This window comes from Haplochromis burtoni, unplaced genomic scaffold (genome assembly GCF_018398535.1).
Source record: "Haplochromis burtoni strain Fernald_Lab_line unplaced genomic scaffold, NCSU_Asbu1 Contig_77, whole genome shotgun sequence".
In the NCBI taxonomy this organism is placed as follows: domain Eukaryota; kingdom Metazoa; phylum Chordata; class Actinopteri; order Cichliformes; family Cichlidae; genus Haplochromis; species Haplochromis burtoni.
The window spans coordinates 841,085-868,006 of record NW_024582438.1 but is presented as its reverse complement, the minus strand read 5'-3'; the positions used below and the strand labels follow the sequence as shown (position 1 = coordinate 868,006).

General features: G+C 40.9%; 2 protein-coding genes across 3 annotated transcripts in view; both read right to left on the bottom strand.

Annotated features, from left to right (window-relative positions):
- Positions 1–451: 451 nt before the first annotated feature.
- LOC102296806 (potassium/sodium hyperpolarization-activated cyclic nucleotide-gated channel 3) lies at positions 452–23,302 on the bottom strand. The gene is made up of 8 exons (XM_005929133.3): positions 17,426–23,302; positions 12,800–13,223; positions 11,618–11,779; positions 10,222–10,440; positions 8,688–8,834; positions 7,846–8,086; positions 6,511–6,675; positions 452–3,696 (listed from the first exon to the last, which is right to left on the bottom strand). Exons 1-8 carry the CDS (start codon positions 18,079–18,081, stop codon positions 2,129–2,131), a joined length of 3,582 nt encoding a protein of 1,193 aa, XP_005929195.1. The 5' UTR covers positions 18,082–23,302; the 3' UTR covers positions 452–2,128.
- A 110-nt stretch (positions 23,303–23,412) lies between these two features.
- nptna (neuroplastin a) overlaps positions 23,413–26,922 on the bottom strand; it is a 17,495-nt gene continuing 13,985 nt past the window's right edge. The window contains exons 6-8 of one of the 2 annotated variants that reach the window (XM_042221956.1): positions 26,779–26,800; positions 24,685–24,761; positions 23,413–24,403 (exon numbers count right to left, since the gene is read on the bottom strand). In XM_042221956.1, the coding sequence (XP_042077890.1) occupies positions 24,701–24,761; positions 26,779–26,800 (83 nt within the window). In that variant the 3' untranslated portion in view covers positions 23,413–24,403; positions 24,685–24,700. The remainder of the gene's footprint in view (positions 24,404–24,684; positions 24,762–26,778; positions 26,801–26,922) is intronic. The other variant, XM_005929134.3, reaches the window with a different exon arrangement.

The following is a 26,922-nucleotide window of genomic DNA, read 5'->3' as shown; positions in this document are numbered from 1 at the left end:
AAATCTCCAATGACTGGTGTTTCATGATTTTTAATCCCTGAATACTGCAAAGGGTTGATATAAAGAGAAATATTTATAAATTTAGAGTTACATAAAAGGACAGGAAAAATTAAGTAGATCATTATATGATAAAGCAATCTTCCAAAACCAGCTGATCTAGTGAAGTTATTTAAGGATATGGAGGATCAGGTCTGTCAATAAAACTTTGCAGTAGCCCTGCATTTAAAATCTGTTTACTCACTAAACCAGCAGTTATCGCTCCATGAACGTGGTAGATAATTTCTTTGTATTGAGTATCTGGCAGATTATAATCCTGGCTATTTTCATTGTTGGCACCAGACAACACCATTCAGTTCTCAATTTCTAATCCGGCTTAAAGTCTAGAACTTTGCCATAATTTATTATCAGATTCTCCCACACTCTCCTCCTGGAAGGAAATAAACGGTTGAGGTGAGGGTAATTAACCATATGTCATTTTATTGCATTGAATTTGGAGGCTTAAATAAAATGTCTGTAACATACAGGTGACAAAAGAATGAGATTCGATGGCTAAAAGGCAGCAAAATGATAAATAAATATATGAATGGATGGATGAACGAATGATACCTCCTACACACACGCACACACACTTTTAAGTTGAATGCACTCAAAATAACCTCTAAGCAAATGCCTGTGGCAGGCGGTTGGAGGAGAATAGTAATGAAGGATTGATCGAGCCCATTGGCAGAGGCTGGCTAGTGTCTGATGGTATCTCTTTCTTGTGGAACTCAGAGTCATTGCAGACCTCAGGCTCACCAACCGGGCAGCTAAAGCCACTGGACAGGATCCTCTGATGATCCGACCTGCCGACCGGCTCACAGTTTGTCACCGGCTGCAGGTCCACAAAGGTAGACGCATCATCTAAACACGTGAACTTATTAACAAGTAGAAGGATTTAAGAGTCTGGTTTTTAAAAGTAAGTCAGTTGATATACACGTTATTGATTCAGCATAGCATCACAAAGCAGCAATTGTTCAACAATACATGTCAAATCTTTCAAATATTGTACAATGAAAGAGGTAAATATGCAGCAATATGACCCATCAGGGGTTCTCGTTGATCGTGAGTCCAGGAAACTGCTTTTAGCCCTTTGACTGGTGCAAGAAACATTCAGAGCAATCTCAGTGCATCGCTGGTTTCAGGATGTTTTGATTATCGACAATTGCTTCTTTCTTTTTTTTTAAATTCAGTTCCCTTGTTTTAATGAGTCTGATCTCAAGTCAGTGCTTCGATTCACAGTACCTTTGCATACCAGTAAAAAAACAAGACAAAAGAACACACAGATTATTGCATACTATGCTAATGGCACACAAACCTCGGCTCAGGTGAATGTTTTGTACCAAAGTTATTGCCAGACTGAAATAAGTTGGCATCTATTGTGAAATCTGTCATCACCTTCATGTTTAAACACATTCAAAATGAATCCCGCTCCTCCCACTCACACATTTTCATTACATTCATTACTTAGATTTATTTTTAAATACTATCTGATCTGTGTGACCCATTTGGGTGTGCAATATTGCTGGAAAGCTATCTTGGAAGACGTGCCATCGTCAAGCCTTCAGGTTATTTCTGAAACGAGCAAAGTGCACAGTCTGTCTCTCCTCACATCTCTTACGGAGTAACCCTGCGTTCACACGACGCTCTCAGCAGTGGGAAAGGATGTGAACAGAGGACAGCAGGTTTTTTTTGGTTTTGATCATAACTGGATACAGTTGTGGACGACGTTCCAACTAAATAGGATGTGGCTAAAAGGTTACACAAATTGCCTGGACGATGGGGTTTTAAACAAATACAAATCACAGAGTGCGGTTAGAATATAATACACGGAACAATTGATACTTTTATGAGGTGTTACATATACCCATCAATACAGTTTGGATGTTATTAGCATTTTTAAAGACGCAGTATCCTGTAAAAAATATATATCTGTCACTGTCCATTATCAAACTCGATCTGTTCACTCTGGTTAAAAACAAAACCACTGAGCTATAGCACACCCTCCTACTTCAAAATTTGACATAGTGGTTAAAATGATGCCAAGTGATCTTCCCTTCACTCAGGCATTAAAGGAGGGTGTGTCTAAATCTCACAAATTGGACGGGAGTTTGGACTGTTTGTGTTCCTTCTCTAACATTTTAGCGGGAGATCTAATGGGAGGAGAGTGAAAACCAACGGACTGGTGCTGAGGCTCAGGCCCTGAATGTGTCCGACTGACAGGAGTGGCTTGACCCGGGATTGGGGTGTAGGGTTTACTGACAGCCATCAGTGAGGAGAAGGGGCTGGGCGCCCCTGCTACACCCTCAGAGGAGCCGCTTATGGCCAAAGGCCTTTCCTGGTATATAGAGCTGTGAGAGCCTGAGATAGTCTTTATTTCCTGGGAAAAGAGATCCACCGAGGACTCTGCCCTCTGTCTGAGGGTACAGGCCACCCTGGCAGGGCATGAGGTCTGAAGGGTTAGAGGACTATGAGAGTCCGCAGTGCTGGGGAGCTCACTGTGGCATACTGTCCTTCCCCTCACGGGGCTCTGGATGCTGGGACTGTGGACAGGAGGCGTGTAGCAAGGCGAGGCCTCTGCAGAGCCATACTGGGCCAGGGAGGCGAGGGCTGAGTGCTCTGGGAGAACCTGCGGGAGAAAAACAGACTGGAGTCCTGCCAGGCTGTGCTGGGCCAGAGAGGCTGCGGCCCCGGCTCCGACTGCAGACACTGGCTGATTAAATCCAGCGGAGGACTGGGTGTTGGTGATGAAGGGAAAATGTGGGAGGTTCAGGCCACTGGTTCTCCTGCTTGCTCTGTCACTGCTGGACCCCACCTGCTGTGAGGTGATATGGGAGGTTTGCTGCAATTGGCTCAGTATGGGGCCGACTGAGCTTGAAATAAGAGGGGTTAATGTGGTGGCTGAGGGGGCCGGGAATCTCCCTGCTAGCCTCCCTGGTGCCCCCTGTTGGAGTAAACCTATCGGTCGTGGTGGGGTGGTCATAGCACCATGAAACGGCTGGGAGTGGAGCTGAGCGGAGCAGGTGTAAGAGACGGTGGCCTGGCTGATGGGAAACACCGACGCCATGCCAGAGTGGGGAGGATGGAGCAGAGGCTGGTGTGTGTGCAGAGGGGCGAGGGGCTGCAGGCTGCTGGTGAAGATGGGCTGAGACGTCAGTATGGGTGACAACGGCCCACTGGAAAGTAGCTGTGTCCTGGGGAATACTAGTGTGGCAGTCTCAACCTCAGATCTAAGGTTGGCAGAGCTAGTGGGAGAATTGGGGCCTGAACCACAGCTACTGGAGGCGCTCGCTCCAACATGTACTCTCTTTGAATAGCTGGACGGGTCCTTCACAGAGCCAGGACGTGGCACCAGAGGATGGTGGAAGAGGATTGGAGGAAGCTGGGACTGGTGGGCCAAGGCCATAGCAAGCGGGGTGGTGGCAGCCGCAGCCTGGAGCGGAGCCTGAACCAGCGGGGCCCAGATGACCGGGGTGGGTGACGGAGGAGCAGGCGGACGGTTTATACTCGGCACAGTGCTGGTTTGGTTCAGCTGAGTGCACTGGGCCATGTCGCGGTCGTGTTGCACTATTCTTTGGATGATCTCACTCTCATGAAGGTTTAGTGTGCCAGAACTTTGGTGATGCTGAACTTTGTGTTGAAGAACAGAGTTCCTCTTCCCTGTTAAGAAAAGTGAAATAAGGCCGTGATGCACTTTTAGCCCCTCCCCTTTTTTCACAAATGACATCCTTAGACAACACGTCATACCACACACTGAAGAGGAAGAATTAAATATAATTGTATAACTCAAAAATATATTCGTCAATAGTGCGTCCATGCAATGCAAACACTTTTAAATTATGTATTTCTTATTCTGCACACAAAAGCTCCCACAACTCCTCTCGTATATGGGAGTAAAAAGGCAAATGATACCTCTAGAAAATGCAGCCTGCTGTTAAAACACTACAAAAAATACACTCACAATTTGACAGATATTATCTGACAATATTGGCTTACAAGTTCAACAGTGCAAATTTTGTCATATATATTTCCATGCTTTACAATCTCACACTCTGGCACAGTGGGTCTTAAAACAATGTAGTCTCATCGTTTACAATAACCCAGCACTGTTTGTAGCACATGTAGCGGAGGAGCACCACTGCTGAGTAAACAGTGGAGTAAAGTCAGTCACTAAGTTGCAAACTAGTTTTTGAAATATGCTTATGTGAAGTTAATCTATAATGATCCAGAGATTTTCATTTTCTTCTAACTAACATACCAACATACTGCATAAATACACAGTATATAAAGACATTGCAATGTTATACAGCATATGTATCACTACTATATTGGTTCTCTAAGATGTATGTCATCCAGATTTGGGCCAGGCCTGGCATAGATGGCACTATTTATGTGATGGGATGCCATATCTGGCCCGATTGTGGTTTGGTTTATGTGGCCCAAGCCCATAGAAAACAGGTCTAGCCTGGATCTGGCATCAAGGTGTCATGGCAGGGTGTATGTCAACCAGATGTGGGGCAGGTCTGTGATGGCACTGTTTGGTCTTCTATTTTAGTTAGAAGACCAAATGCCATGTTGCAATACTATACTGCTATGGTAGCCAACGTTTCAAATGCAGGTTTGACAGGTTTGTGAGTGTACACTTTATCCAAAGTCGGTTTACTCGTTTTTTTCCAGTGGGTGGCTGTAGCTCAGGAGGAAGAGCAGGTCACCCATTGATCTGAAGGTTAGTGGTTAGATCCCTGGTTATTCCAGTCTGCATGGCAAAAGTGAGAATGTGGGTGGCTGTAGTTAGGAAGCACTCAGTTTAGCGGAAGTGTGTGATTGGGTGAATATGGCATGTTGTATAGAGCACTTTGAGTAATCTGGGAGAGTAGCAAAGCGCTATATAAGAATCAGTCCATTCACTGATTCTTATATAGAACATGTTGTAATTACATGGCTTGATTAAGGTACACATTGGGCTGACATCTGGGGCCAGGGTTGAAACTGTTGTGGGCCAGCAGTGTGTCTGCAACTGGCCTTGTGCTGGCCCATGTGTGGGCCACATCTCGCAAACCATATCTGGGCCGCCAAAGGGCCGTCATTCTTTGCGGTATGTGGGGCCATGTGTAAGCACATTTTGTGGGCCAGATCCGGGCCATACCAATTTTGCTATGTGGGTATATTATGTCTCCAGATTAGACTGGAAGCAATCAAAAAGTTAGAAAAATGCCACCCTTTAGACCTAACTGTCTCTTTTAGGTTCCAATCCAACTGCAGACTGCACAAAAAATACTCTGTTTGAGTTTAGTTTACTTAGTAAATACTTGCTTATAGTATAATTCACTGGTCACTTTACTGGGTATACCTGAATAGCTGCTTAAAAATGCAAATATCTAATTAACCAATCACATGGCTGCAACTCAGTGCATTTAGGCACAGAGGCCTTGTAAAGACGGCCTGCTGAAGTTCAAACTGAGCATCAAAATGGGGGAAGAAAGCTGACTTTTAATCTTGCATGGTTGTTGTTGCCTAAGCCGGTCTCAGTGTTTCAGAAACTGCTGATCTACTGGGATTTTCCCACACAACCAGGGTTTATAGAAAATGGGCCGAAAAAGAATAATTGTCCAGTGAGAAGGAGTTCTTGTTGATGCCAGAGGTCAGAGGAGAATAGGGGGGCTTCAAGCTGATAATAACCACGTGTCACAACCAAAGAGCATCTCTGAATGCATAACACTTTGGACCTTGAAGCAGATGGCTTAGGTCTTTGTTAATTAAAAACAGGAAGCTGAGGTTACAGTTAACACCAAAATTGGACAGTGGAAGACTGGAGAAAAGTTGTCTGGTCAGATGACTGTCAATTTCTGCTATGACACTGGAATGGTAGGTGTAAACAGCATGAAAGCCTGGCTCCATCCTGCATTGTATGATCAGTTCCGGATGCCGGTGAGTGGGATATTTTCTTGGCACACTTCGGGCTCTTTAGTACAGAGCACCTTTGTGACACGGTGGAACCAGAGACTCGCATCATGGATGTGCAGCTTATAAATCAGCAGCAATTGTGTGATGCTGTGACGTTAATATGGACCAAAACCTCTGAGGAATGTTTCCAGCACCTTGTTGAATCTGTGCTACAAAGAATTAAGACTTCCAAAGGACAAGGGGGTCCAAACCGACCTTAGCAAGGTGTACCCAGGAAAGTGACTTTAAACTGTTTTCCATTCATATAAGATTAATTAGTAAAGTCTAAAGACCATGGATTAATGTGGCATGCTTACATTTAAATATTATTATTATACACTGTTTTCTATTCTTGGCTTTTGTTAGCCGCTGTGCTTAAATACGTGCCTACATCCACGCCACCACTAATAACAGATATAAAGTCCAACTGATGTTAATTTTAGTGCAACACTAAAATGAACAAATGAATGATTGATAATAATATAAAATTGGTGCCAGTAAATAGGTTTTATCTTATCTTTAAGGACTAACCTATGCGATCCAGGCGATCGAGCGCCACAGTCTCAAACGCCCTCCTCATCATGGGATACTCCTCCAGCACCTCGTTGAAGTGGTCTACAGACAGAGAGTACAGTCGACAGTAGTTATCTGCCCGCACGCTGGCAGTCCTCCTGCCTCGGGTCAGCAGGCAGATCTCTGCAGGGAAAGAGATGAGAAAAAAAACCCTTCAATTATTTGTTTCACCACTTTAAAAGACTTCCTGCAGAGTGCAAGACAGGTATTAACAGCAAGGATTAAAAACAACGCATTACTATGAAGTGTTATATAATGAGTCCCCCACCACCACCACCCACCCACCCTCCTCCTCCTTTCAGAAGTTGTGTGACAAGCTGCAACAGAATTCCTATCTTCTTAGATCCATTCACAAAAGAAAAGTCCAAAATAGTATTATTAGTATGAGATGATAAAGCATGAAAAAGGCTGATGCCTCTGAACTCCACAGATGGAGCACTTAATGCAATTTCTGCAGCTTACAGTTTGTTCTGACCTCATCTGTCGTGCCAGATCAGAAAAATAAAATAATGCGCCATTAAAAGAAAACAGGAGGGAAAAAAATGAGGCATATTTTTCAGGACAGACATATTGAGGATATAGACGCACAAATACACACACACACACACACACACACATACTCCGTCTCTCTCCATCTCTCTCCGCCCTATTCTGTCACTTTCTTGAATTTATTACACTTTACATCATGGGATTTCTTTTTATCTTGTGTTGGTTTTAGATGTTTTCTGTCCTAGTTTATTATTTTAACATTTCTTCGTGTTTTTAGATGTAGGAGAATAACTTGAAGCCAAATTGTTTTTGTCCTGACTGTTTTATTCCAAATAAATGCGTGACTATGAAAGGTTTAATTTAGCTGCTTTTTTTCCCCCTTTCCTCGTTTAATACTTCTGCCGAAACAAATCTGAACAGAATTAAGAGTTTTATGCTTCGTAGTTGACATTTAATGATGACATTTCACTTTGGTGCACAGATGGAACAGACAACAGCAGGTTGAGAAAACATAACCGAGAGGAAAAATTCTGGATTTCAGCTTTAAATATGGTGTAACAAAAAGGGGAAAACCCCACAGATGGAATCAAAGATCGCAAAGCTCTGCCCCTCTTAGTTCCCAGCGCTTTTAAGGAGATGATGTGGACGATTTTTCCCAGCTGTAATAGTCGGGGAAGATAATCTGCCGAGTGCCTGAGCCAAATAAATCAAAACAAATCATACAATCACCACTCCTTCACATGCATTCAAACTGACCCACTGTCCACTACAGAACATATTAGCATGCAGAGCAGCCGACTTCACCTCCAAAATAAGAGCCATCGGACAACTTGGTGTCTTTGCTGTTCTTGGTCAGGACGCTGACAACGCCGTGCTGGATGAAGTACATCTTCTTGCCGATGGTCCCCTCCCTGATGATGTAGTCGCCCGGCTGGAAGACCTCAAAGCGTAGTTTGGTTAGCATGGAGGTGACGAAGTTGGGATCAGCGTTGGCGAACAGGGGCATGGAGGCGACCAGTTTGCGACAGTTAAAGTTGATGATCTCCTGCAGGAAAGAGAAAAAAAAGTTCACCTTTTACATTTTTTTCTTTTTGCTAATGCAATGCCTTCAAAAACAAATTTCAGTCATGATAAAAGCAGGGGGGCTAACAGCTTAATGCTCTTAATGCTCTTTTAATGAGGTCCCCCGTCCTCTTCAAGCCATTACTTATCAGATTACATGACTATTAACATTGTCAAAGTAACACAGCCATATTAGATTACATAATTAACTGTTCACCATTAAGAACAACGTGGCTCATGTCATGCATTTATACATGTGCTGCTGACGACAATAAAATGTTTTCAAAATAAAATAAGGACAATGAATAATTTTGTTAACATTTTACTATTTAGAAGAATTAAAGAAATGCTAAACAAATAGCCTACAGGTCAGAATAATGTAGCTGAAAGCTTATATAAGAATAAAAAATGTATTTGTCAAAAAGCATCTGTTTTTTTTTTTAAACACCAGACTTTACTTAAGGGTTATATTAAATGGACAGTAAATGATTAAGAGAGCAAATAACAACTTTATGTTGTCTTTAAGCATTTACACATTGTTTGCATAATGTATGTTATCTAAAAATCATCTGTTGATGGCTGACCTCTCTCAGCGGCTCATTCAGTTCCTCCAGTATGCTCTCCTCGTCAAACATCTTGCCCTGATACCGGTGTTCGTAGTAGTCGTGGATCCTCTGACGCATGTCTGCAGGAAGCTTGTGGAAGGACATGTACTGCTCCACTTGTTTGTACTATGAAAAGCACAAAGAGCACACTTATTAACATGATTTTAAAAAAAACTATATATCTATATCTATATCTATATATATAGATATATATAGATATATTCCTGTTGATTAGAGTAGCAGAAGGCTGCAAATGTAACGTAACATAACCGTGAGACAAAATGCAAAGTCATGTCAAAATGAATATATTACACTGATTGATGTGTTGGCTCAGAGGTAGGAATATAATGTGTCTCATTATTTTAACAGTCAACTGTCAGGCCATCTGTGAAACCTGCCCACAGTGCAATGTTGTGACTCTGCCCCATCTGACAATTACAGTTGTGCTCTGCAGGCTGCAGCTAATAACATTAACTACTGTGTCCTTCAGCAGTGTACTCTAGCAGCAAAGCACCAAATATGGTCCATGCACCCTGTCTATGCATGGTAAATCCAGCTGTAAGTGTCAGCTCTGCTTTTCATAATGCACTGCCATGTCTGTCTTTTTTGTGTCATGTTGCAGTTCGTCTGTCCTTTCCCATATTTCCCAAATGAAAAGTTAACGGCAGCTATACGTGGGTGTATAAAACATGTTTTTGCAAACAAAAAAGTGGGTTTACGCTCCCCTTCAAGATCTGTCACTTAGTGAAAAGTAGCAATATTGAAATATAAAACAGAAATCCTGCATTAAAAATTGCACTTATGTAGATGTCCAGATTAAAATACATCACACAGAAAAAAAGCTCCTCTCCTGTACTTAATAATATATGATATCAAATAATAATAATATTATAGGATAGTATTCATATTTTTTATTTTTTAAGATGAAGCACATCTTACCGTTGTAATCTGCCTTTTAAGCTTAAGCTTATTGTTGTTCATATATATATATATATATATATATGCAAAATGCTCATATTAAATGTGGCCACAGTTTGAAGTAATGAGGTCAGCATATGTGCAAGTAATCCCTCTGACTCAAAATCGCAGGCTTATATAAATATTATATATATTATGCAAAAATGCTCATATTAAATGTGGCCACAGTTTGAAGTAATGAGGTCAGCATATGTGCAAGTAATCCCTCTGACTCAAAATCGCAGGCTTCAGACTGCTGTAGCCGCTCATTATAAATGAGGTATAAGTAAATAAAGGCCCTATTTAAGCTGGAACTTAAAAAATATATATAGCTGGCAGTTTAACCTAAAAAAGCACATTTTATGAACTGATGACAATTTTATTTTTTTCTTTCTCTGTTGGCAAAAGAATTCAGAAAAGAACCGAATTTGATACACTTCATAATTTGATAATGTAATAAGTGAAACAGTTAAATAATATTACCTTATGAAATGTAGTGGAACAGAAGTGTTATATCAGAAGTAAAACTGTGGATGATTTTTCAGCAAACACCCACCTTTTCTTGGTACTGCCTCCTGGAGGAGTCCAGAGACTGAATGAGTGCAGTCGCATGCCCCACAAACATGGCAAAGCAGGTGGCACCCACGATCATGCTGAGGATAGTGAGCCACACGTCAGCCATGCCGATAGGAGGGTACAGGCCATACCCGATACACAGCATGTGACTCATGGCCTTGAACAGGGCGTAGGAGTACTGCTGACCCCAGGTGTCATTCTGAAAGGGATGCAGAGGAGGAGAGATAACGCGTACGGCTATCTACGACCAGCGGCTCAGGAAATATTTGATTTGTTAGATTTTTACACCGGATGCCTCTCCTGAATGTGTAAACCACTACATTACGGAGCCATCGTACATCACATCTAAATCAGCTTAATCTGAGCTTATGGACGTGAACACAGATGTATGTCCCAACTGTTACAAAACATCATTTATGGGTAGGTCTGTTTCAGTTTCTGCTCTACCTACTGTAATGTGATGATTTAAAACAAAAAACTTATTGTAAAGCATCTCCAACAATTCTAATGTTGCCCATGTGAAATTTTTCATTAGTGTTTGGTGGTGTGTCAACAAGATTGTGCAAAAAAAGAAAGAAAAAGAAAGAAATTAATGATGCAGATCCAGATTATTAAAACAGCAAAATAAAGCACTGGTTTTGGTGGTCGATGGCCTTTTCATAGTTTATATCCCTAAACAGCAGCATCTTGCACTACTGTATAGCGCTGTGTAAATAATCATTCTGTACATTCGATAATTTTTAATCCTACAACTGTTTACAACTTGCATAGTTCCCATTTCTGTATAGCTGTATATCTCAGATTTCTGTTAAGTTATTTATTTCATATTCTGTATAGTTTTTCATATTTATATCCTGTTCATAGGCTGTACATAGCTTGTACTCACTACAGCCTGTACATACTTATAGTTATAGAACATTCACAACATACTTCATACCGTGTACATTATAACATACCATAATAGACCCATTTCTGTAATATACTTACATATCTATACTATTGCTAATATATATTGTAATATATCTATATCACTAAAGCACTTCTGGATGGATGCAAACTGCATTTCGTTGCCCTGTACCTGTGCATGTGCAATGACAATAAAGTTGAATTCTATTCTATTCTATCTTCTTCAGGAGGTATTAACAGCTTTGCAAATAAACAAAAACCACCCTATTTCTGCAAAATGTTTATTGAAAAACATGTGTGACTGAAAACTGGATATAAAGATTAAACGCGCTACCTGTTCACGTTAATTTAATCTGTGCTCTCAAACCGATAACTAATGACGCTTAGAGATAAATGTCTGCATGTGGTTCGTCGTGTTTTGGGGAGGAACACATTTTGGAGGCTGTCTGACTCATAAATAATCCACTTACCACCATCTTGTTCCTGGTGACCCAGCAGTCTGGGGGGAAGTCTTGCAGCATGGGAACCAGAAACTGCAGACAGCCATCCCAGTGACACAGCAGCAGCATCATACCAATCAGGTTCATGATACGCACCATGGCGCTGGCAAGGTCGTATGTCATGTGGAAAACCTGTGACACAGATTTTCAGAATTAGGGGGAGAGAGAGAGAAAAAAGAGAGATAATAAAACACTCATATCTCTTCTATAAAATGTTAACACCCATGCACGCAAACAGAGGATTTGAAATAAACAGGAGGAACCGCGATGATGGTGTTGATGGATGCAAGCGAACTATACCGAAACACACTTAATCTTCTATAGACTACCAGAGGCTACTTCAGAGCAACCATCTGTAACGTTAATGGCTGATGGGGATGGAACATATAAAAAGTAATAACGCGGGATAATATCTCTTATTGAGTAAGCTGACTGTGTGTAAGTGTGTTTAAATGCAGAGCCAACAAATTAACTCTGCAGCAGCACTTTTTTTCCCACATACAGAGCGAAAGTGAAGAAATCTGTTAATGAGAGAGAAACCTTAGTATGCACGGTGCCTAAAGGGAAACCTGTACTGTTAAAAAGATGGATGTGCACATTAAACATGGAGAAAGTTTAAAAAAATGAGATCAGGCTCCAGGCAGCTGCAAACGCTTGGTTTCAGATTGAGTTTTTTTCTGCACTCCTCCTTCATTCTGCAGCTCTTCAAACCTTCTATTTGCAAGACACAGCCAATGAGAGGAAAGCTGGCCTAAAGGGAGAGAATGTGAAATAGTTTGTCAGGAAGAGGATGAACTGATAAACTGGCTGACTGGTAAACAATGATTACTTTTGAACTGTGAACCATGCAAAGCTACTCCAGTAGAGTCCCGGAATATAAGGATGAAGGTGGAAATGAGCACAAGACGTCCCCTTTGAAATGAGAGAAGCATCTGAGAGCATGCTGCAGGTATTAATCTGGAAAATAGTGTAAGAAATTCTCTAAATATCAGCCACACTACTTAAAAGACTTAAAAAATATTCCCACTTAAAAAGCTAGAAGCTGTGAATTTGTTCATTTTTATCGACTAATATTTTTAAGACTGTAACAAAATCTTTTAAATATCCAACCAGTCAGTTGAAGCTAGCCAGTATGGGGCTATCTTCATCTACCTCTTCCCACTGGTGGATATAGCGAATGAGTCTGGAGAGGCGCAGCAGCCGTAGCAGACTGAGGATCTTTGTGAAGCGGACGATCCTCAGAGCTCGGGCCGTCTTGTAAAAGTCTGAGTCGATGCGCGTCTCCACGATAAGAAAGATGTAGTCCACGGGTATGGAGGAGACGAAGTCCACCACGAACCAGCTCTTCAGGTACTTGATCTTGATCTGATGCGGGTCCAGGATGATCTCCGTGTTGTCCTCCTTGACGATGCCCGTGCGGAAGTTGAGGACCAGGTCCATGAGGAAGAAGGTGTCCGACACGACGTTAAAGACTATCCAGGGCGGCGTGTGCTCGTCCTTAAAGAAGGTGATGCCCACGGGGATGATGATGAGGTTTCCCACCATCAACAGCAGCATTGTCAGATCCCAGTAGAACCTGAAAGATGGACAGTTGGATGTGACTCACACCATAAACCACAGCAGGCCAGCGTCATTAAGGCACAGAAACGGCTAATTTCTTCTTATTTGATGTAAACAGAGGCTATAGTCTCCTCTAGGTCTGGCTAAAACTTCTTTGGGGTCGCCAAAGTGACGTTGTTGATATAATACACAGAAAAATAAAGATTTAGAGGCGACAACATTTTGGTGAAAGGAACAAATTCATGTGTTGACTTTCCTCTGTTCTTTTGATCAAATTTAATTTAATTTATCATATGATATTAGGTTGCAGGTGTTAGTTGTGGTCTATGCTAAATGACCTAGTTTCATTCGAAAAGTAAACTTGCACTAACAATGACAACAGGCCAAGAAAAGCAATTATAGTAGGAGCTCATAAATGCAATGCAATTTGGTTACTAATTTAGTTTAAAAACAGAATCTAAATAAACACATGCTGGTATTAAATCTCAGCACGGCAGAAAACCTGATTGCAAATGTCATACCTTTGTCATAAGAGCTGAGCTAAACAAACGCAAAACTGATGTAAATGAAATGTTTCTGGGTGACCAGAGAAATAGGAAAATCCTGCTTGTGGTTCTGAAAATTCAAAATGAGCATTTTTTGCCTTCACTTAAGAAAAAAATTGGACAGAATAACTGGTAATAAAAACACATCTGTTTGAACTTTGTATTAAAACAACAACAAACAGGGACGTATTGATGGGAACATTTCATCAATACAAAGCCAATCAGTGTTCACTGCTTAGTTTACACAAAACACTTAATACAAGTATGTGTGAGTATGTGCTCCAAATCCAAAGTGATTCTGGCTACTTATAGAAATGAACCTCGCTGTTTCACACGGTCTGAAAACCCAGCAGAGTTCTGTCCGAGTGAGCGGAAACAATGTAAACAAGCAAAGAATTATTCTCTGATTCAGTTAAAGAGTGGGCCAAATGGGAAAAGAGTGACACCGGTTATTGGGAATTCATTTGAATTACTCATGAATACATATTGATTTTCAAAAGTATCAGCAGGAGTGTGTTCAGTTTCATCGAAAACTGCCTGTTACTAGTCATTTACACACAAAACAGAACACATTTATTTAGCAAATGTTCTTATGAAATTTAGAAATATGGCTAATTGGAGTTCACTGTAAGCTATTCTGACTCTTGATTGATGTTTCCCAGTTATTTGCTATACTCATTCTTTTTAATCTAGCGTTCTACATTTGTCAGAGTCACACAGTAATGTACAACGCATCCACACAAAGAGCGTGTAAGATGAGAAACCATACATGTGAGATTTCATGAGTGAGTCGTGTCAAAAAACAAAACAAAAACAAATGAACAACTGATCTCAACAGGACAAACATGCAGGGTCAGCAAAAACTGCACGCCAGCTGGAGGTTAAGAAACCAAATATCTCATCATCTCATCAGCAGGTATATTTAAAACTTTAGCGTTTTCTCCATGAATGGGGGGGAAGAAAACTATATGGAGGCTCAAGCATGCCAAAATATTTCTTTCTTTTAAAAAGTGTAAAGTTATTCGTATACATTCATAAATATTAAAATATACAGGATCTGAGCTTTTAATTAGCTTATGTATTTATTTATTTTCTTAGTTAATTTTTTCTTTTAAGCGATACATTTGTTTTCAAAGGTAAACTGAATTGCATTTTCTTAAGACTTAATTATGCTTTTTCTTTATACATTTTTTTTGTGCAAAGGATGCAGCAGTCATTCAGAGTGTCACTGTTTGATCCATGCCAGGTTCACCACAATATTAGATGTAATATTTGCTTTTTCAGGTGATACCTCCCAGTGGGTTGCTGTTGTGATGAGTTACAGGTGCTGCATTGTGTTACTGGTGATGGAAAACATTCTAGAGTCGAATGAGGACAACACGGTGGAAAGAGGCAGAGGAATCTGGTGAATGCACTTCTACCTCTTCTAGTTTACTTACACCCAAAACGTTCACAGTCACATGTGACAAAATGTAGAAACCAGTGAGGGCACGGTGGCCATTTGTTCTAATCAGCTTTCTGTTGTTCTTTGCCAAACAAAGAATTTGCATTTCTCTCGACATCTGCCCGTTGTCTCTGCAGTGACACACTGGTCCTAATTGCGCTTCCTCTCTCTGGCTAAATCCACCGTTATCTCCTGTGAATCCATGTCATCTCCAGAAGTCAGCACCCATCAGCCAGATGTTGAGTAGTTAGCATTACTGCTCTGCAAACGTCACTGTGCTGCAGAGCGCTGGAACAGCTGGATAATTTTATTCATTTATTTATTTATTTTTAAAAAAAGGTCTGCAGAGGACGGTACATTGCTGACCACCCTGCTGGAACATCGGCTGCCTGTGCGCGCAGAATTCAGACCACAAAACAGACAACTGGCTGGTGTAATCTGATGTTACCATCGAAACAAAGCTGCTGCTTGTACGGTCTGTGGACCTCGACTGGTCCAGAGACAAAATCTTGCACTATTGAGGTCAGAGTGCAACTACGTTAAAGAGCATGAGAGCAAAAAAGAGAGGGGAGTTACAAGCAAAGTGAACACAAAAAGGCTTAAAATGGTGAAAGGAGCTTAGATCAATCAGGACAGCTGAAAAAGGGATCACATTTGTACTAGAGATACTTATCTCTTGCTGCCAGAGTGCAGCTGAAACACAACAGCCTGCATGCAGCTCAGTGGCTTAACACACACCTGTACTGTGGCTCAGGCCCACCAGCAATCATATTAACCATATTTACGCAGTGTGCCAGTTCAGTGTGTCTGCTGCTGTATCCTTAGAAAGCTTTAGAATGAAAAAAACAAAAAAACAGCAGTTACTTGATAAAAACATCAGATTGTGTGTGTCTTTAGGAAGATAACAGGAAACCGTACATCGGTTATACAATGCCTTGCTGACTGTCATGGATGCGCACGGTATGTCAGCTCACAAGCAGGGAACGGAGCTGCCTCTTTGCTGGATTGCCACAAAATCTCAGAATAATCTCTGGTGCTGCAAAAGGCATCTGTAACTTAAAATGGGATCTGCGGGATAAAGCATTCACCTTATGAGACCCGTGGCAAGCACTAAAAATGCCCCTCCTGCTCGCACTGCGACCCAAAGTGAGCATAAAGTAACAACACCTCGTACCTCACACACGGAGTTAACAGCTGGCCGTCCCGATTCCTCACAACACACCATTTTCATTTCAATCTCTCTTTCTGTGTGTGTGTGTGTGTGTGTGTGTGTGTGTGTGTGTGTGTGTGTGTGTGTGTGTGTGTGTGTGTGTGGTGCGCTCTCTCTCTGCGTTTTTGTGGCATGTCCCCTCCCCGTCCACACCATCTCTGCTCCATTAGACTAATTGTGCTGTAATAATCTCCCACTGATGTGTGCTTCTAATATCTTGAATGGTCATGTTACCCTATTTTGATTACCCCATTTCCAAGCCCCTGCTGCACTCTGTAATCCATTGCCCTGGCTAAATGATGACAAAAAAAGTGTAATTCAGATGAGTGGAAAAAACTGCAGTGGCACACATCGGCATACAGCTGACTGATGAAAAATATGATGACAGTGAGCATTAAGGTTAAATGCCGGGAAAATCTTTTGGTGGTGGACGTATCCAGAATACTGGTGTGCAATGAAATAGTGCAGCATGGCTGGGAAATTTGTTAACTGTGGTTGGCTTAGTTTGTTGCACATACATGCAAAGAGCTGCAAAGAGTTAATTAAGTTCTACATAACCTGATGACACCATGGACACACAAATGCACAAACTGGGCCAACCAAAGCAAAAGGACTTATATCCTGGATATGCATGACATAACCACGTTTCCCTGCAAAAAAAAAATGTAGACAACGCTTTTAAAAATGTCCATGTGCACACGTTAAGCCATTTATCTGCTCAAGGTGGGCTACTGAGGCACATTTAGCTAATGATCTACCTGTTCTGCAGAGGCTTACACCCCTGATTATCGTGCTGCTAATATGGCCACTGTACAGAAAGGCATGCACGGGGATTATAGTTTATACCCTTAACACATTTTATGGCTCATTCATTCCAGGCAGTTTTTAAATTATTAGTTTTAACGCATGCGCAGGCCAAATGAGCCTTTAATGTGTGATAGGATCACTGCAGCACTTCTTTGTAGGACACAACTATTTGCGATTTAAAAAAAGAAAAAGGATTTCTGCACAGAAATTACCTAAAATCACTGTAGGGATGGATTATCCAGAAGCCTGCAGACTTCACGCGTTCCCTTTCGTGTTCCACGGCCCTCTCACTGCCCAACATCCGCAGGGAGAACTTGTTGACTCCCGGCTGGAGCATCGCCCCAAACTGCCGGTGCATGAAGCCAGCCTGGTAGAGACGCTCATCTTCGGGTATTATTTGCTCAGAGCCCTCCAACTTGATGAAAGTTGACTGGTCAAACAGTGACGGTTGCCCGACTATGCCGGTCAGCCCACCCGTTGCCCGCTGCAGGGCCCCGGGGCCGTGCTCACCGGGGAAACTCTCGTTGACTCCAGCATCAGCCTCGGGGATGAGGCGCCTCTGCTCCGCCAAATCTGACCCGGGGGGATGCCGTCCGGAGATGGAAGAGATGCTGCCCCTAAAAAAGCGGCAGTCCCCATTCAAGTTGGTCTTCACGGTGACGTCCCTTTCAAAGTCTTCGACCCCGGCCTCCCCAATGCTCTTACAACTGCTCGCGGGAGACAGAGAGGACAAATGTTTGAGCCCGATACTTTTCCTTTTAGTGTCCTTGTCGCCGTTCTCCCCTTCGTCAGTCACAAAGGGCTTTTGCCCAATGTTTTGCGGCAAGCTGTAGAGCCGTTTGCGCATGGAGGACTGGAATCTCTCCATTTGGAAGAACCAGAAGAGGTTGCGCTCTAAGGACAGCCCGTGAAAGCGGGGGGATGAATCATGAATCTCACACACTCGGGGTGCCGCTGAAGGCAAAAACAGTGACGGGGGAGGTCCGCAGGACGGGTCGTATCTTATCTGACTCTTGGGACGTGCCGCTCTCCTCCGGTTCAAACATTGAGATGCGTCAACGAATACGCGGCGGCTGCGATCAGACGCTCATGTAAAAGCGCCAAACGACAAATGCATGTAAATCCAGGTAAGCTCGTTGAGTGCAGACGGGAGCGCATCAGGATGCAGCATGCTGAGCGTCGGACGTGCCGGAGTGGGAGAATGCTGCTGCTGCTGCTGCTGAGCTCCTCAATGACAAAGCATGATCCCCACCTCCCCCGAAAGCCTATCTGAGCCCTCTCACGGCGCAAGGTGAATACACACATGCACGCAGCTGCCCCTGGCTTTCACTGAGCGCTGACATCACTAATCCATAAGCCTCGCGCTTTCTAATAACGTGAATATTGATGGAGCTAATCTATCGGGTTGCCATAGGAGCCAGGATGGCACACGCGCTCACCCCGCCCAGGCAGGACAAACTGGAGAGGATGATTCAAGGATGCGATCTAGCATTGGAGTTGGTAGTTAAATAGTTGAGAGAATGTAATCTGAGGGTTTGGTGTTTGTGGCATCGGGCCTTACACTGCAACAAACAATTCTGATATTTGCCCAACCCGGTGAATGATGTTGGGCACAAAACTGACACTTAAGTCTGATTGACACGAGTTTTACACGAGCTGCATCCTGTGTTTAAGCATGCGTGGTTGTTTGTGATGCTCAGGATGCGCAAATCTTGTGCCCATCTTGGTCATTTCTGGTGGGCAACGTGGATAGTACGTCCTTGGCAGCACATGTACGGCAGGCAGAATGTGCGTCTATATGATGTGTATGGCTCTACTGCATTATCTGGGTTTTGCAGGTTCACCTGGCTATGAAAAAAATAAAAATAAAAACAGTCCACGTGGAAAAATCTAAGGAATGGCAGCTGTAATCCATAAACCAACCCAAATTATTCTCTTAACTGCCCAGATTTCTCACCCAGGGTTAAAATATCTCAAATTGACCACCGGGTAATGATAGTATTGAATTTTATTTTTTCCCATAAACACTGGCATGATCCCCACTGTATAAATAACGCTGAATGCTTCATTGAAAATCATCAGTTGGGGGTTAATTAAAACTAAAATAGTGCACAAAGCTGTTTGGTCACATATCACCTGTGTTTTTGGCATCAGTGTTTCAGTTTTATTAGCTCAACAAGACAATTTTAGTTAAAGGGAGAAGCGATGAAATACTTCTGGCCAATGTGGCAAATTAATTTGATGAAAGGTTGTTGACAGCTGGCTGCATTAAGGTTGTATGATTCAATCCAAATGTCACTAAAGTGATTTAAACCATACAGCAATCTCATCTGGCTCACTGCCAACCAACAAGAAGGGCTGAACAGTTTGTTTCCCTCAAAATGTTTCCCCACGACACAGTGGTAAACTAATTAAAATCATCATTTGTGTGCCGCTTGCACAACTAAGAGAACTCTTCCTCCACTTAAATTATTTATTTTAATTCCCCGCCATCAGCGGCCACATAATACGTGGATATAAAGTAGCACACAGGGAAACAGGTTATTCTCTTTTATTTATTTGCTGCTTGTTAGTCTCCTAAAGGGATGCCCAGATAAGGACTTAACACTTTTTGTTTTACACCACAATCATCAAGCTTAGTGATGTTTGGTAGGCAGTAAAGCTAAATTGTCAGAGTTTTATTTCCAGCCCTTTCTGGTACCTGCAAATGTAAACATCCCAGCCTGCTGGAAATCAGGTCGGTGTGTCTTCACTGGGCTGCAAATCTGAATTTCCATACAGTGTCATCCTTATTCGTACCCCTAGTGCACTGTATAGGTGGCTTTGGCTGATTTACATTTGACTACTTGCTTAATTTTCTGACCTGTGACATCACAATAGATCCCATCTTATCCCAAAATACAAGAAGCTCATCAAATGTTAAAAATAATAATAATAATTTTACACCCAAGTCAAAATGAGAAAACATGTTAGAGAAAACAATAGAGTCATACTCCTCACCAGCCATTTTCTTAGGTACATGTTTTCTTTAATTGCGCATTAATGTGTTAATATCAAATCAATATATCAAATCAATATATCAAATCGTTATATCAATATATCAATAAATATAAACAATCTAATAAATATCTACTCAGCCAATCACCTGGCAGCAATTCAGTGTATTTAGGCATGAAGACATGATCAAGATGACCTGCTGAAGTTTAAACCGAGCACTAGAATGAGGAGGAAAGGTGATTTAGGTGACTTTGAAGATGGTGTGGTTGTTGGTGCCAGACAGACTGGTCGGAGTGTTTCCGAAACTGCTCATCCGCTGGGATTTTCCCACACAGGCATCTTCAGGGTTTACAGAGAATGGTCCAAAAGAGAGAAAATATCCACTCAGTGGCAGATCTCTAGGTGAAAATGATTTGTTGATAGCAGAGGTCAGAAGAGAATTGCTAGACTACTGTGAGCTGATGGAGAAGTAACTCAAATAACCACCCAAGGTATGCAGAAAAGCATCTATGAGCATGCAACGTGTCCAGTCTTGAAACAGATGGTAAATGGACTGGTTCTTGCATAGCACTTTTCTACACTACTTGAACACTCAGGGCGCTTTATACCCCATGCCTCTTTCACTCATTCACACATTCCTACTTTTTCTACACCTAAGTGCTCTCTATCTAATATTAACATACATTTATACTCCGATGAACACATTCAAGAGCAACTTGGGGTTCAGTATCTTGCCAAGGTGTACTTAGGCATGTAAACTGGAGAGTTGGGCAGCCGGAGATCAAACCACCAGCCTTCCCATTAGTAGACCTGCTCTACCTCCTGAGCACCCCATCAGATGGGCTACAGCAGCAGAAGACGGTCAGGTGCCGCTCCTGTCAGCCAAGAACAGATACTTTTTATATAGATTATATACGCAGTTAGCACGCAATGAGCTCAAAATTCACAGAATAGACATGCTCTGTTGTAATCGTTGTTGCTTAAGATGTTTGTGCTGGCCATGGATTCTGGTGCTAACACATGCAGATGGAGGTGCGGAGCTGCCATTTCCGATCAAGAATAAGAAATGATAGGTTTACTGGGGTTTTTTTGTTTGTTTTTCTGAACCTCTGAACTGGCAAGCAGAGGACGTGACGCTCACAAACTCGAGGTTCTTTTTGCAAAAGCCAGGCAAAATGGACATAATCAGAAGAAAATGGGAGAGGGGTTTTAAAGAGACAGAAGCCAAAGTAGCTTGTATCAGTGCCGTTACATAAGTCTAGGGTGCTGAGACTCATACAAAGCTTGACTAGTTTGCAATAAGAATAGAGAGATTTAAACAACCCCTGAAATACTGAAAGTTACCGCTGTGAGTTAACGCTTCCACATTTGAGTAACATCGAGTATCTTTTCACATTGGAAACATTTTTTGTTTAAGTTAAAAAAAAAAAGATTCATTTTGACAAAATACCATTTCATTTAGGTGTCAAACAATTAATAAAATCATGTATTACCCAAAACTTCCATTTAAATGGTACGTCACACTGTATGATGCTATTTTGCACTAATCACTGCTTTGTTTCACTTACCACAAAAAGTCTTTATTTAAGACAACTAATTATATGCCATTTGTGACACATGATGTTGACAACTGTGGCAGCAGATGTAAATAAAGTCCCATAAATAAATAAATAAAACATTAATCTCTCCATTAAGTTTGGAGAACTCTTTAGATTTGCTATTAAAACAATCCGCTGGCTTGTTTAAGAAGTAGTCCATCACACCGGTTTAAAGTTCACCTGACATCCGAGAGATTAATCCGCACGGAGAGAACAACAAATCATTTTTGTCAGGAGTTGTGTTCCCTCCTTTTTTTTCCGGGTTCACAAAGTCACAGATGTCTCTCTGCTCTAGAAATGGACTGATTTTATTACTGTTTGAATCCTGCTGACATATTAATCCAGGGTGCAGCATTACATCACAGGAATTAGACCCAAACAATTAATAAAACAGTTAAAAAAGACACAAAAAAAGTCAAAGAACAATAGTTTATTATTCTCTGGCTGGTAATAGTTTTTTAAAATATTCCTGAAAGTCCATCAGGGAAGAAACCGATGCTACCTTCCAGAAGGAATGACAAAATAGTGCCCGCCTTTGTTGTGCTGCAGCAGTTTCCCACATTTTGTGATGAAAGTGCTTCCCACTACAGCTCGAGGATAACACAGGAGAAAGAATATATGCTGTATTTACTTTAAATCTAGTGAGATATCATATTTCTTTTTTTTTTTTTTAAAGCTTTACAAGATAAATGGATCTCCGTTTTTTTAAAGAAGAAGAAGAAGAAGGAGCAGCAGAGGACAGTGTTTAAGAGGAACAGTTTCAAGTCCAGATATGGACTGATGTGAAAGTAGAGTAATCTTTTTTGGGATTACATAAATGTCTGTGACTGCTCTGTTATCTGTTATGTTTGCAGTTTCGTACTATGCAAAGTGTTGAATAAAGTTTAACAAAAAGAAAAGGCTTCAAAGACTAAGGATGTCTCATGTGACTCAGGTTAAATTTGCACATTGATTTTTTATACTAAGCAAAAAGAACTGGTATCTAATGTACAACAAGAACACAGATCAGTCTCAGTAAGTGAACTGAGATGTATGTATGCATGCATATTCCAATGATGTGCACTAAAATCATGAATGCAAAGCTTTTAATGGCTGACTTGACATGTAGGTTTGCCTGTTTCACTACCTGACAACTTATAAAAAACTCCCTCAACAGTGGCAGAACTACAAAGTCAAAGTATTTGACATTGCACCATAAAACAGAACTCTAAACATCGGGCCCTCTGAATATTTGAATCTGCTGTTTAAAACTCATTTCCTTTCCTTCATTTCAAGACGTGACCTCAGTGGCATCCTCCATTAATCCTAAAAAGAAAGGCAGCTTCATCCCTCGGCTGTCACTCAAAGTCCTTTCACCGTGTACTATTTTCTGTCTTTTCATATCTAATCTGATCCTTGATTTTCACAGCGTAAGGCTTAAACGTACCCCCGAACACTTTCCTCACGGTTTGCAGGTCTTTATTGCTCTGATGTTCATCACTACATTCCCCATTTCGACCTCCTGAAATCTCACTAGATGGAGCTGTTCTCCACTTTTGAGAGTCCATGTGACTAAGAGTACAACTCCGTGTGTTTTGCAAAGAAACTGATTTGCCAGACACGTCTGATTTTTTAAAGATATTTATTTTTAAAAATGACTCGGGATCTTGGAATTGCTTCACATGTGTCAGCTCGGACGCGGGCTTTCCTTTCTGCCCCACGTAAGCTGTCGAGAATTCATGCAGCTGTGTTGTGTGCCATCGACGCTCTACGGTGATCCTACTAGATTAAAGCTTTGTCACAGAGAAATCAAAAGCTGCAATGATTTGCCATATACTGATATGGATGATAATTGCATAGGATAATAGCCATGCTGTACAATACACATAATTATAAAATAATACGTTAGAATGATTAGTACAGATTTCCTAAAGTAGGCTTTTATACAGGTTTTTTTCATACTTTTCAACATTTAAGTGCATCATATAATATGGATAGTCTTTATATTAACGGTGATCTGATACATAGTTATTATGATTTAATACATACAGTACATACATACAGTAGATCTTAATCAAATTTAGAGGGACATTGCAAAGCCCTTAAATGTAATAGATACTGTCGGATAAAATGAACCAATGGTATGCAGCAGGATGATAAAACTGTACACATCTGTCATACCAGATTACGGTGGTATTTTCTTTTGCTGAGTGCCGTTTTTCCTCTAAAACACACAGTACAGATTATTAAAATGAAGCCACTCTCAAGAGAAAAAACAAAATAAAACCAAAAAAAGCCATTTCTGTAGCAAACAGAAGGTCAACGTCTTGCATGCATTATTTTTAGAAGTAGTAAAAATGTTAAATTAGTGGTTAAGAGCATGGGGAAAAATAATAAACGTCAACAACCGCATGCAGTCACAATGGTTATAATGTTAACAATTCTATAATGGTTTGGGTACCTCCTGACCTCACACCCTCACACAATAAAATCATAAGGCATGCCTCATTTAATTCCTCCACAACCATACTTTTAATGGCAGATGTGTCCTATAAACAACGGGTATGGAGTCCATTCTTGTTTACCTTCATACGGTCAATACATGTGTAATGAGACCTGCAGAAAAGAGAAGATTCAGCTTGTTAGCCCAGTGTAAATGCGATCTATTAGTATATATGAGTTATCCTGCGTGACAAAAGCATTCAGTTATTGTTTCGTATAGTCAACTTGTATTCTTGGAGGGTCTTTACCTTTTAATATAAAGCACCTTGAGGCAACTGTTGTTCTCATTTGGTTCTATGTAATTACACTTAATTAAATTAAATTAAATCAGTCATCTTGGGTTTGTGGCCACGGGTCTTTATTATCAGGGCTTCTCTTAATAATTTAATACTTACTCAGCAGACAGGCTGCTCAGTTTGTATTCCTCTGGCGGAGATTCTTGTCTTTGTGGTTGTTGGTCGAGTTAGTTTTCCTTTACAAAGAAGTAAAACACACAATCAGCTCTCATCTCAAACAAAGCGTATATGAGGTGTTATCAAGCAGTTCTGTGATCAAATCCCTAAAAAAACCTCCAAAAAATGCCTTGTGGTGTAAATGGCAAATCTCAAATTCAAGGTTATCTTCTCATGCACCTTTACAGTTTATTCAGCAAGGCTGCTGCTTTTTGTCCTAAAACACCTGATTGGACACTTCAAATATCAAATATCAACCGGTCTGGGTGGTGACCCATCATTTTTCATGAAGCTACCTACGCTCACAATGACACAAGATGGCACTCTGGCACAAATCCTTCATACGGGGAAAAATATAAATCAGCTCGCTTGATATTTGGTCTCTTGGCAAAAATTGCAGACAGTAGAAGTGGTCAGAATAGCAGCTATGCTGGAAACTATTTGGACATGCTCAAGAAGCTGATCTTGAACAGAGATGAGCCTAATTTAAATAAACTTTTGAACACATGTCATACACAGAAACTAGTGATCTCAGTCCTAACAACTGTAAAATGATTGTTGTCGTGTATGAAATAAAAACAGCTAATGCTCCGCTTTCTGTTTCATGACATAAAACAAACGCTGCTAATTAACCAATTTTAACATCTGCAAGCTTGTGGTAGAAATTTACCATCATTTTATTTATAGATGAAACTGACTGATGTTGACAGTTGACTGATGCCTTGATGATGGCTCGGGGTTATTAATGCAACCACTGATGAAAACATCTACTACTACTGTTTGCAGCCATAAACTGTATATCAAAGATGGACATAGCCAGAGGATTGTCATTTAGTCCTTTTGTCATGTCTAGTCTCTAAACCTTTTAGCCTATATAAAGCTGGGATGTCAAACTAATTTTACACCGAGGGCCGAGTCTGGCCCAGTTATTTGGGCCAAATGAGTGAAACTCCAATTTCTGTCAGTCTAAAGACATTTAACTGCACATTTAATCCCCGAGATATCTTAATATAATATAAAGAAGTACAATTTCAACAGCACATGTCAGTTTTTTTACATTAGAAATGTAAAATTACAGAAAAGTCTTGCAGATCACTTCTTAGCCTTTCCTATATATATTTTGCTAGGTCACTTCTGGCCCCCTAGCCTTATGTTTGATGCCCATGCTATAATGTATTTTATACTAAATGGGACAATAAGTTATAAAATTAACATCACATTTTCTTTAACACGACTTAAAACTAGTGAATGAGCCCATAAACACACAAGGAAAATGTTTACTGAGGTATTAAGTCATGTAAGAAGCATATTAGTTTTTTCTTCTATAGACATTTTGTTTCCCCCTGCTGGCCATTAAAGAGAATGCAGGTATATAGCACTCTCGCATTAGATTAGTTTTTAGATCTGAGGCTACCTCCATCTTTTACATTCAGTCTTTGACTGCAGTAAGGACAAAACCAGACCCAGGACCAGTTATGTAAATATTTTTTAAACATTTTTAAACATAATTTTTTACCTGCTGAGAGTTTTTTTCTGTTCTTTTTTTGTGTGCATTTCAGTGAGCTAAGTTTCTTCCTCTTAAAAAAGATACTAGGTAACTAAAATTTAGGTTACCAGGACACCTATCAATAGATTACTGAAGCCAGGAGGGGAAACAGGAAGAACAAAACTATGCCTTAAATCACACATCTGCCTAAAACTACGTTGTAGCGTGTTAAAAAAAACATTTAATAAACAATGCATACTGCTTCTCACTGCCAAACATGGGCGGCTTAAGCAGGACTTTCCTAATCCAGACAACTTGTCAGTCACAGCAACAGTGGCCAAACTTGACCTTAAAATACCATCCGGTGATTTATCTGAAATACTAGGACATGATGCTCACCGTTATTTGTGACCCAGTTTTAGGAACTACTTCACAGTGAGCTCTACAGACTGTCTGGAGTAGATACATCATGATAATCTACAACAAAACACACATTACTTTACCAAGCTAAACAGAGATAAGGTGGTAAGAGGTGAAATGTTTATACTTACATTGGTCCAGCTAGATCATCATCTGTGGCAGCAAGAGGAAAATATGGAGAAATGAACACCAAAAAAAATAAAATAATCGCAAAGAAGCTGCACACGCTGATGAGGTGTTTCGCTTAAAGCTGACATTTAGTGCCCTAAAAATCT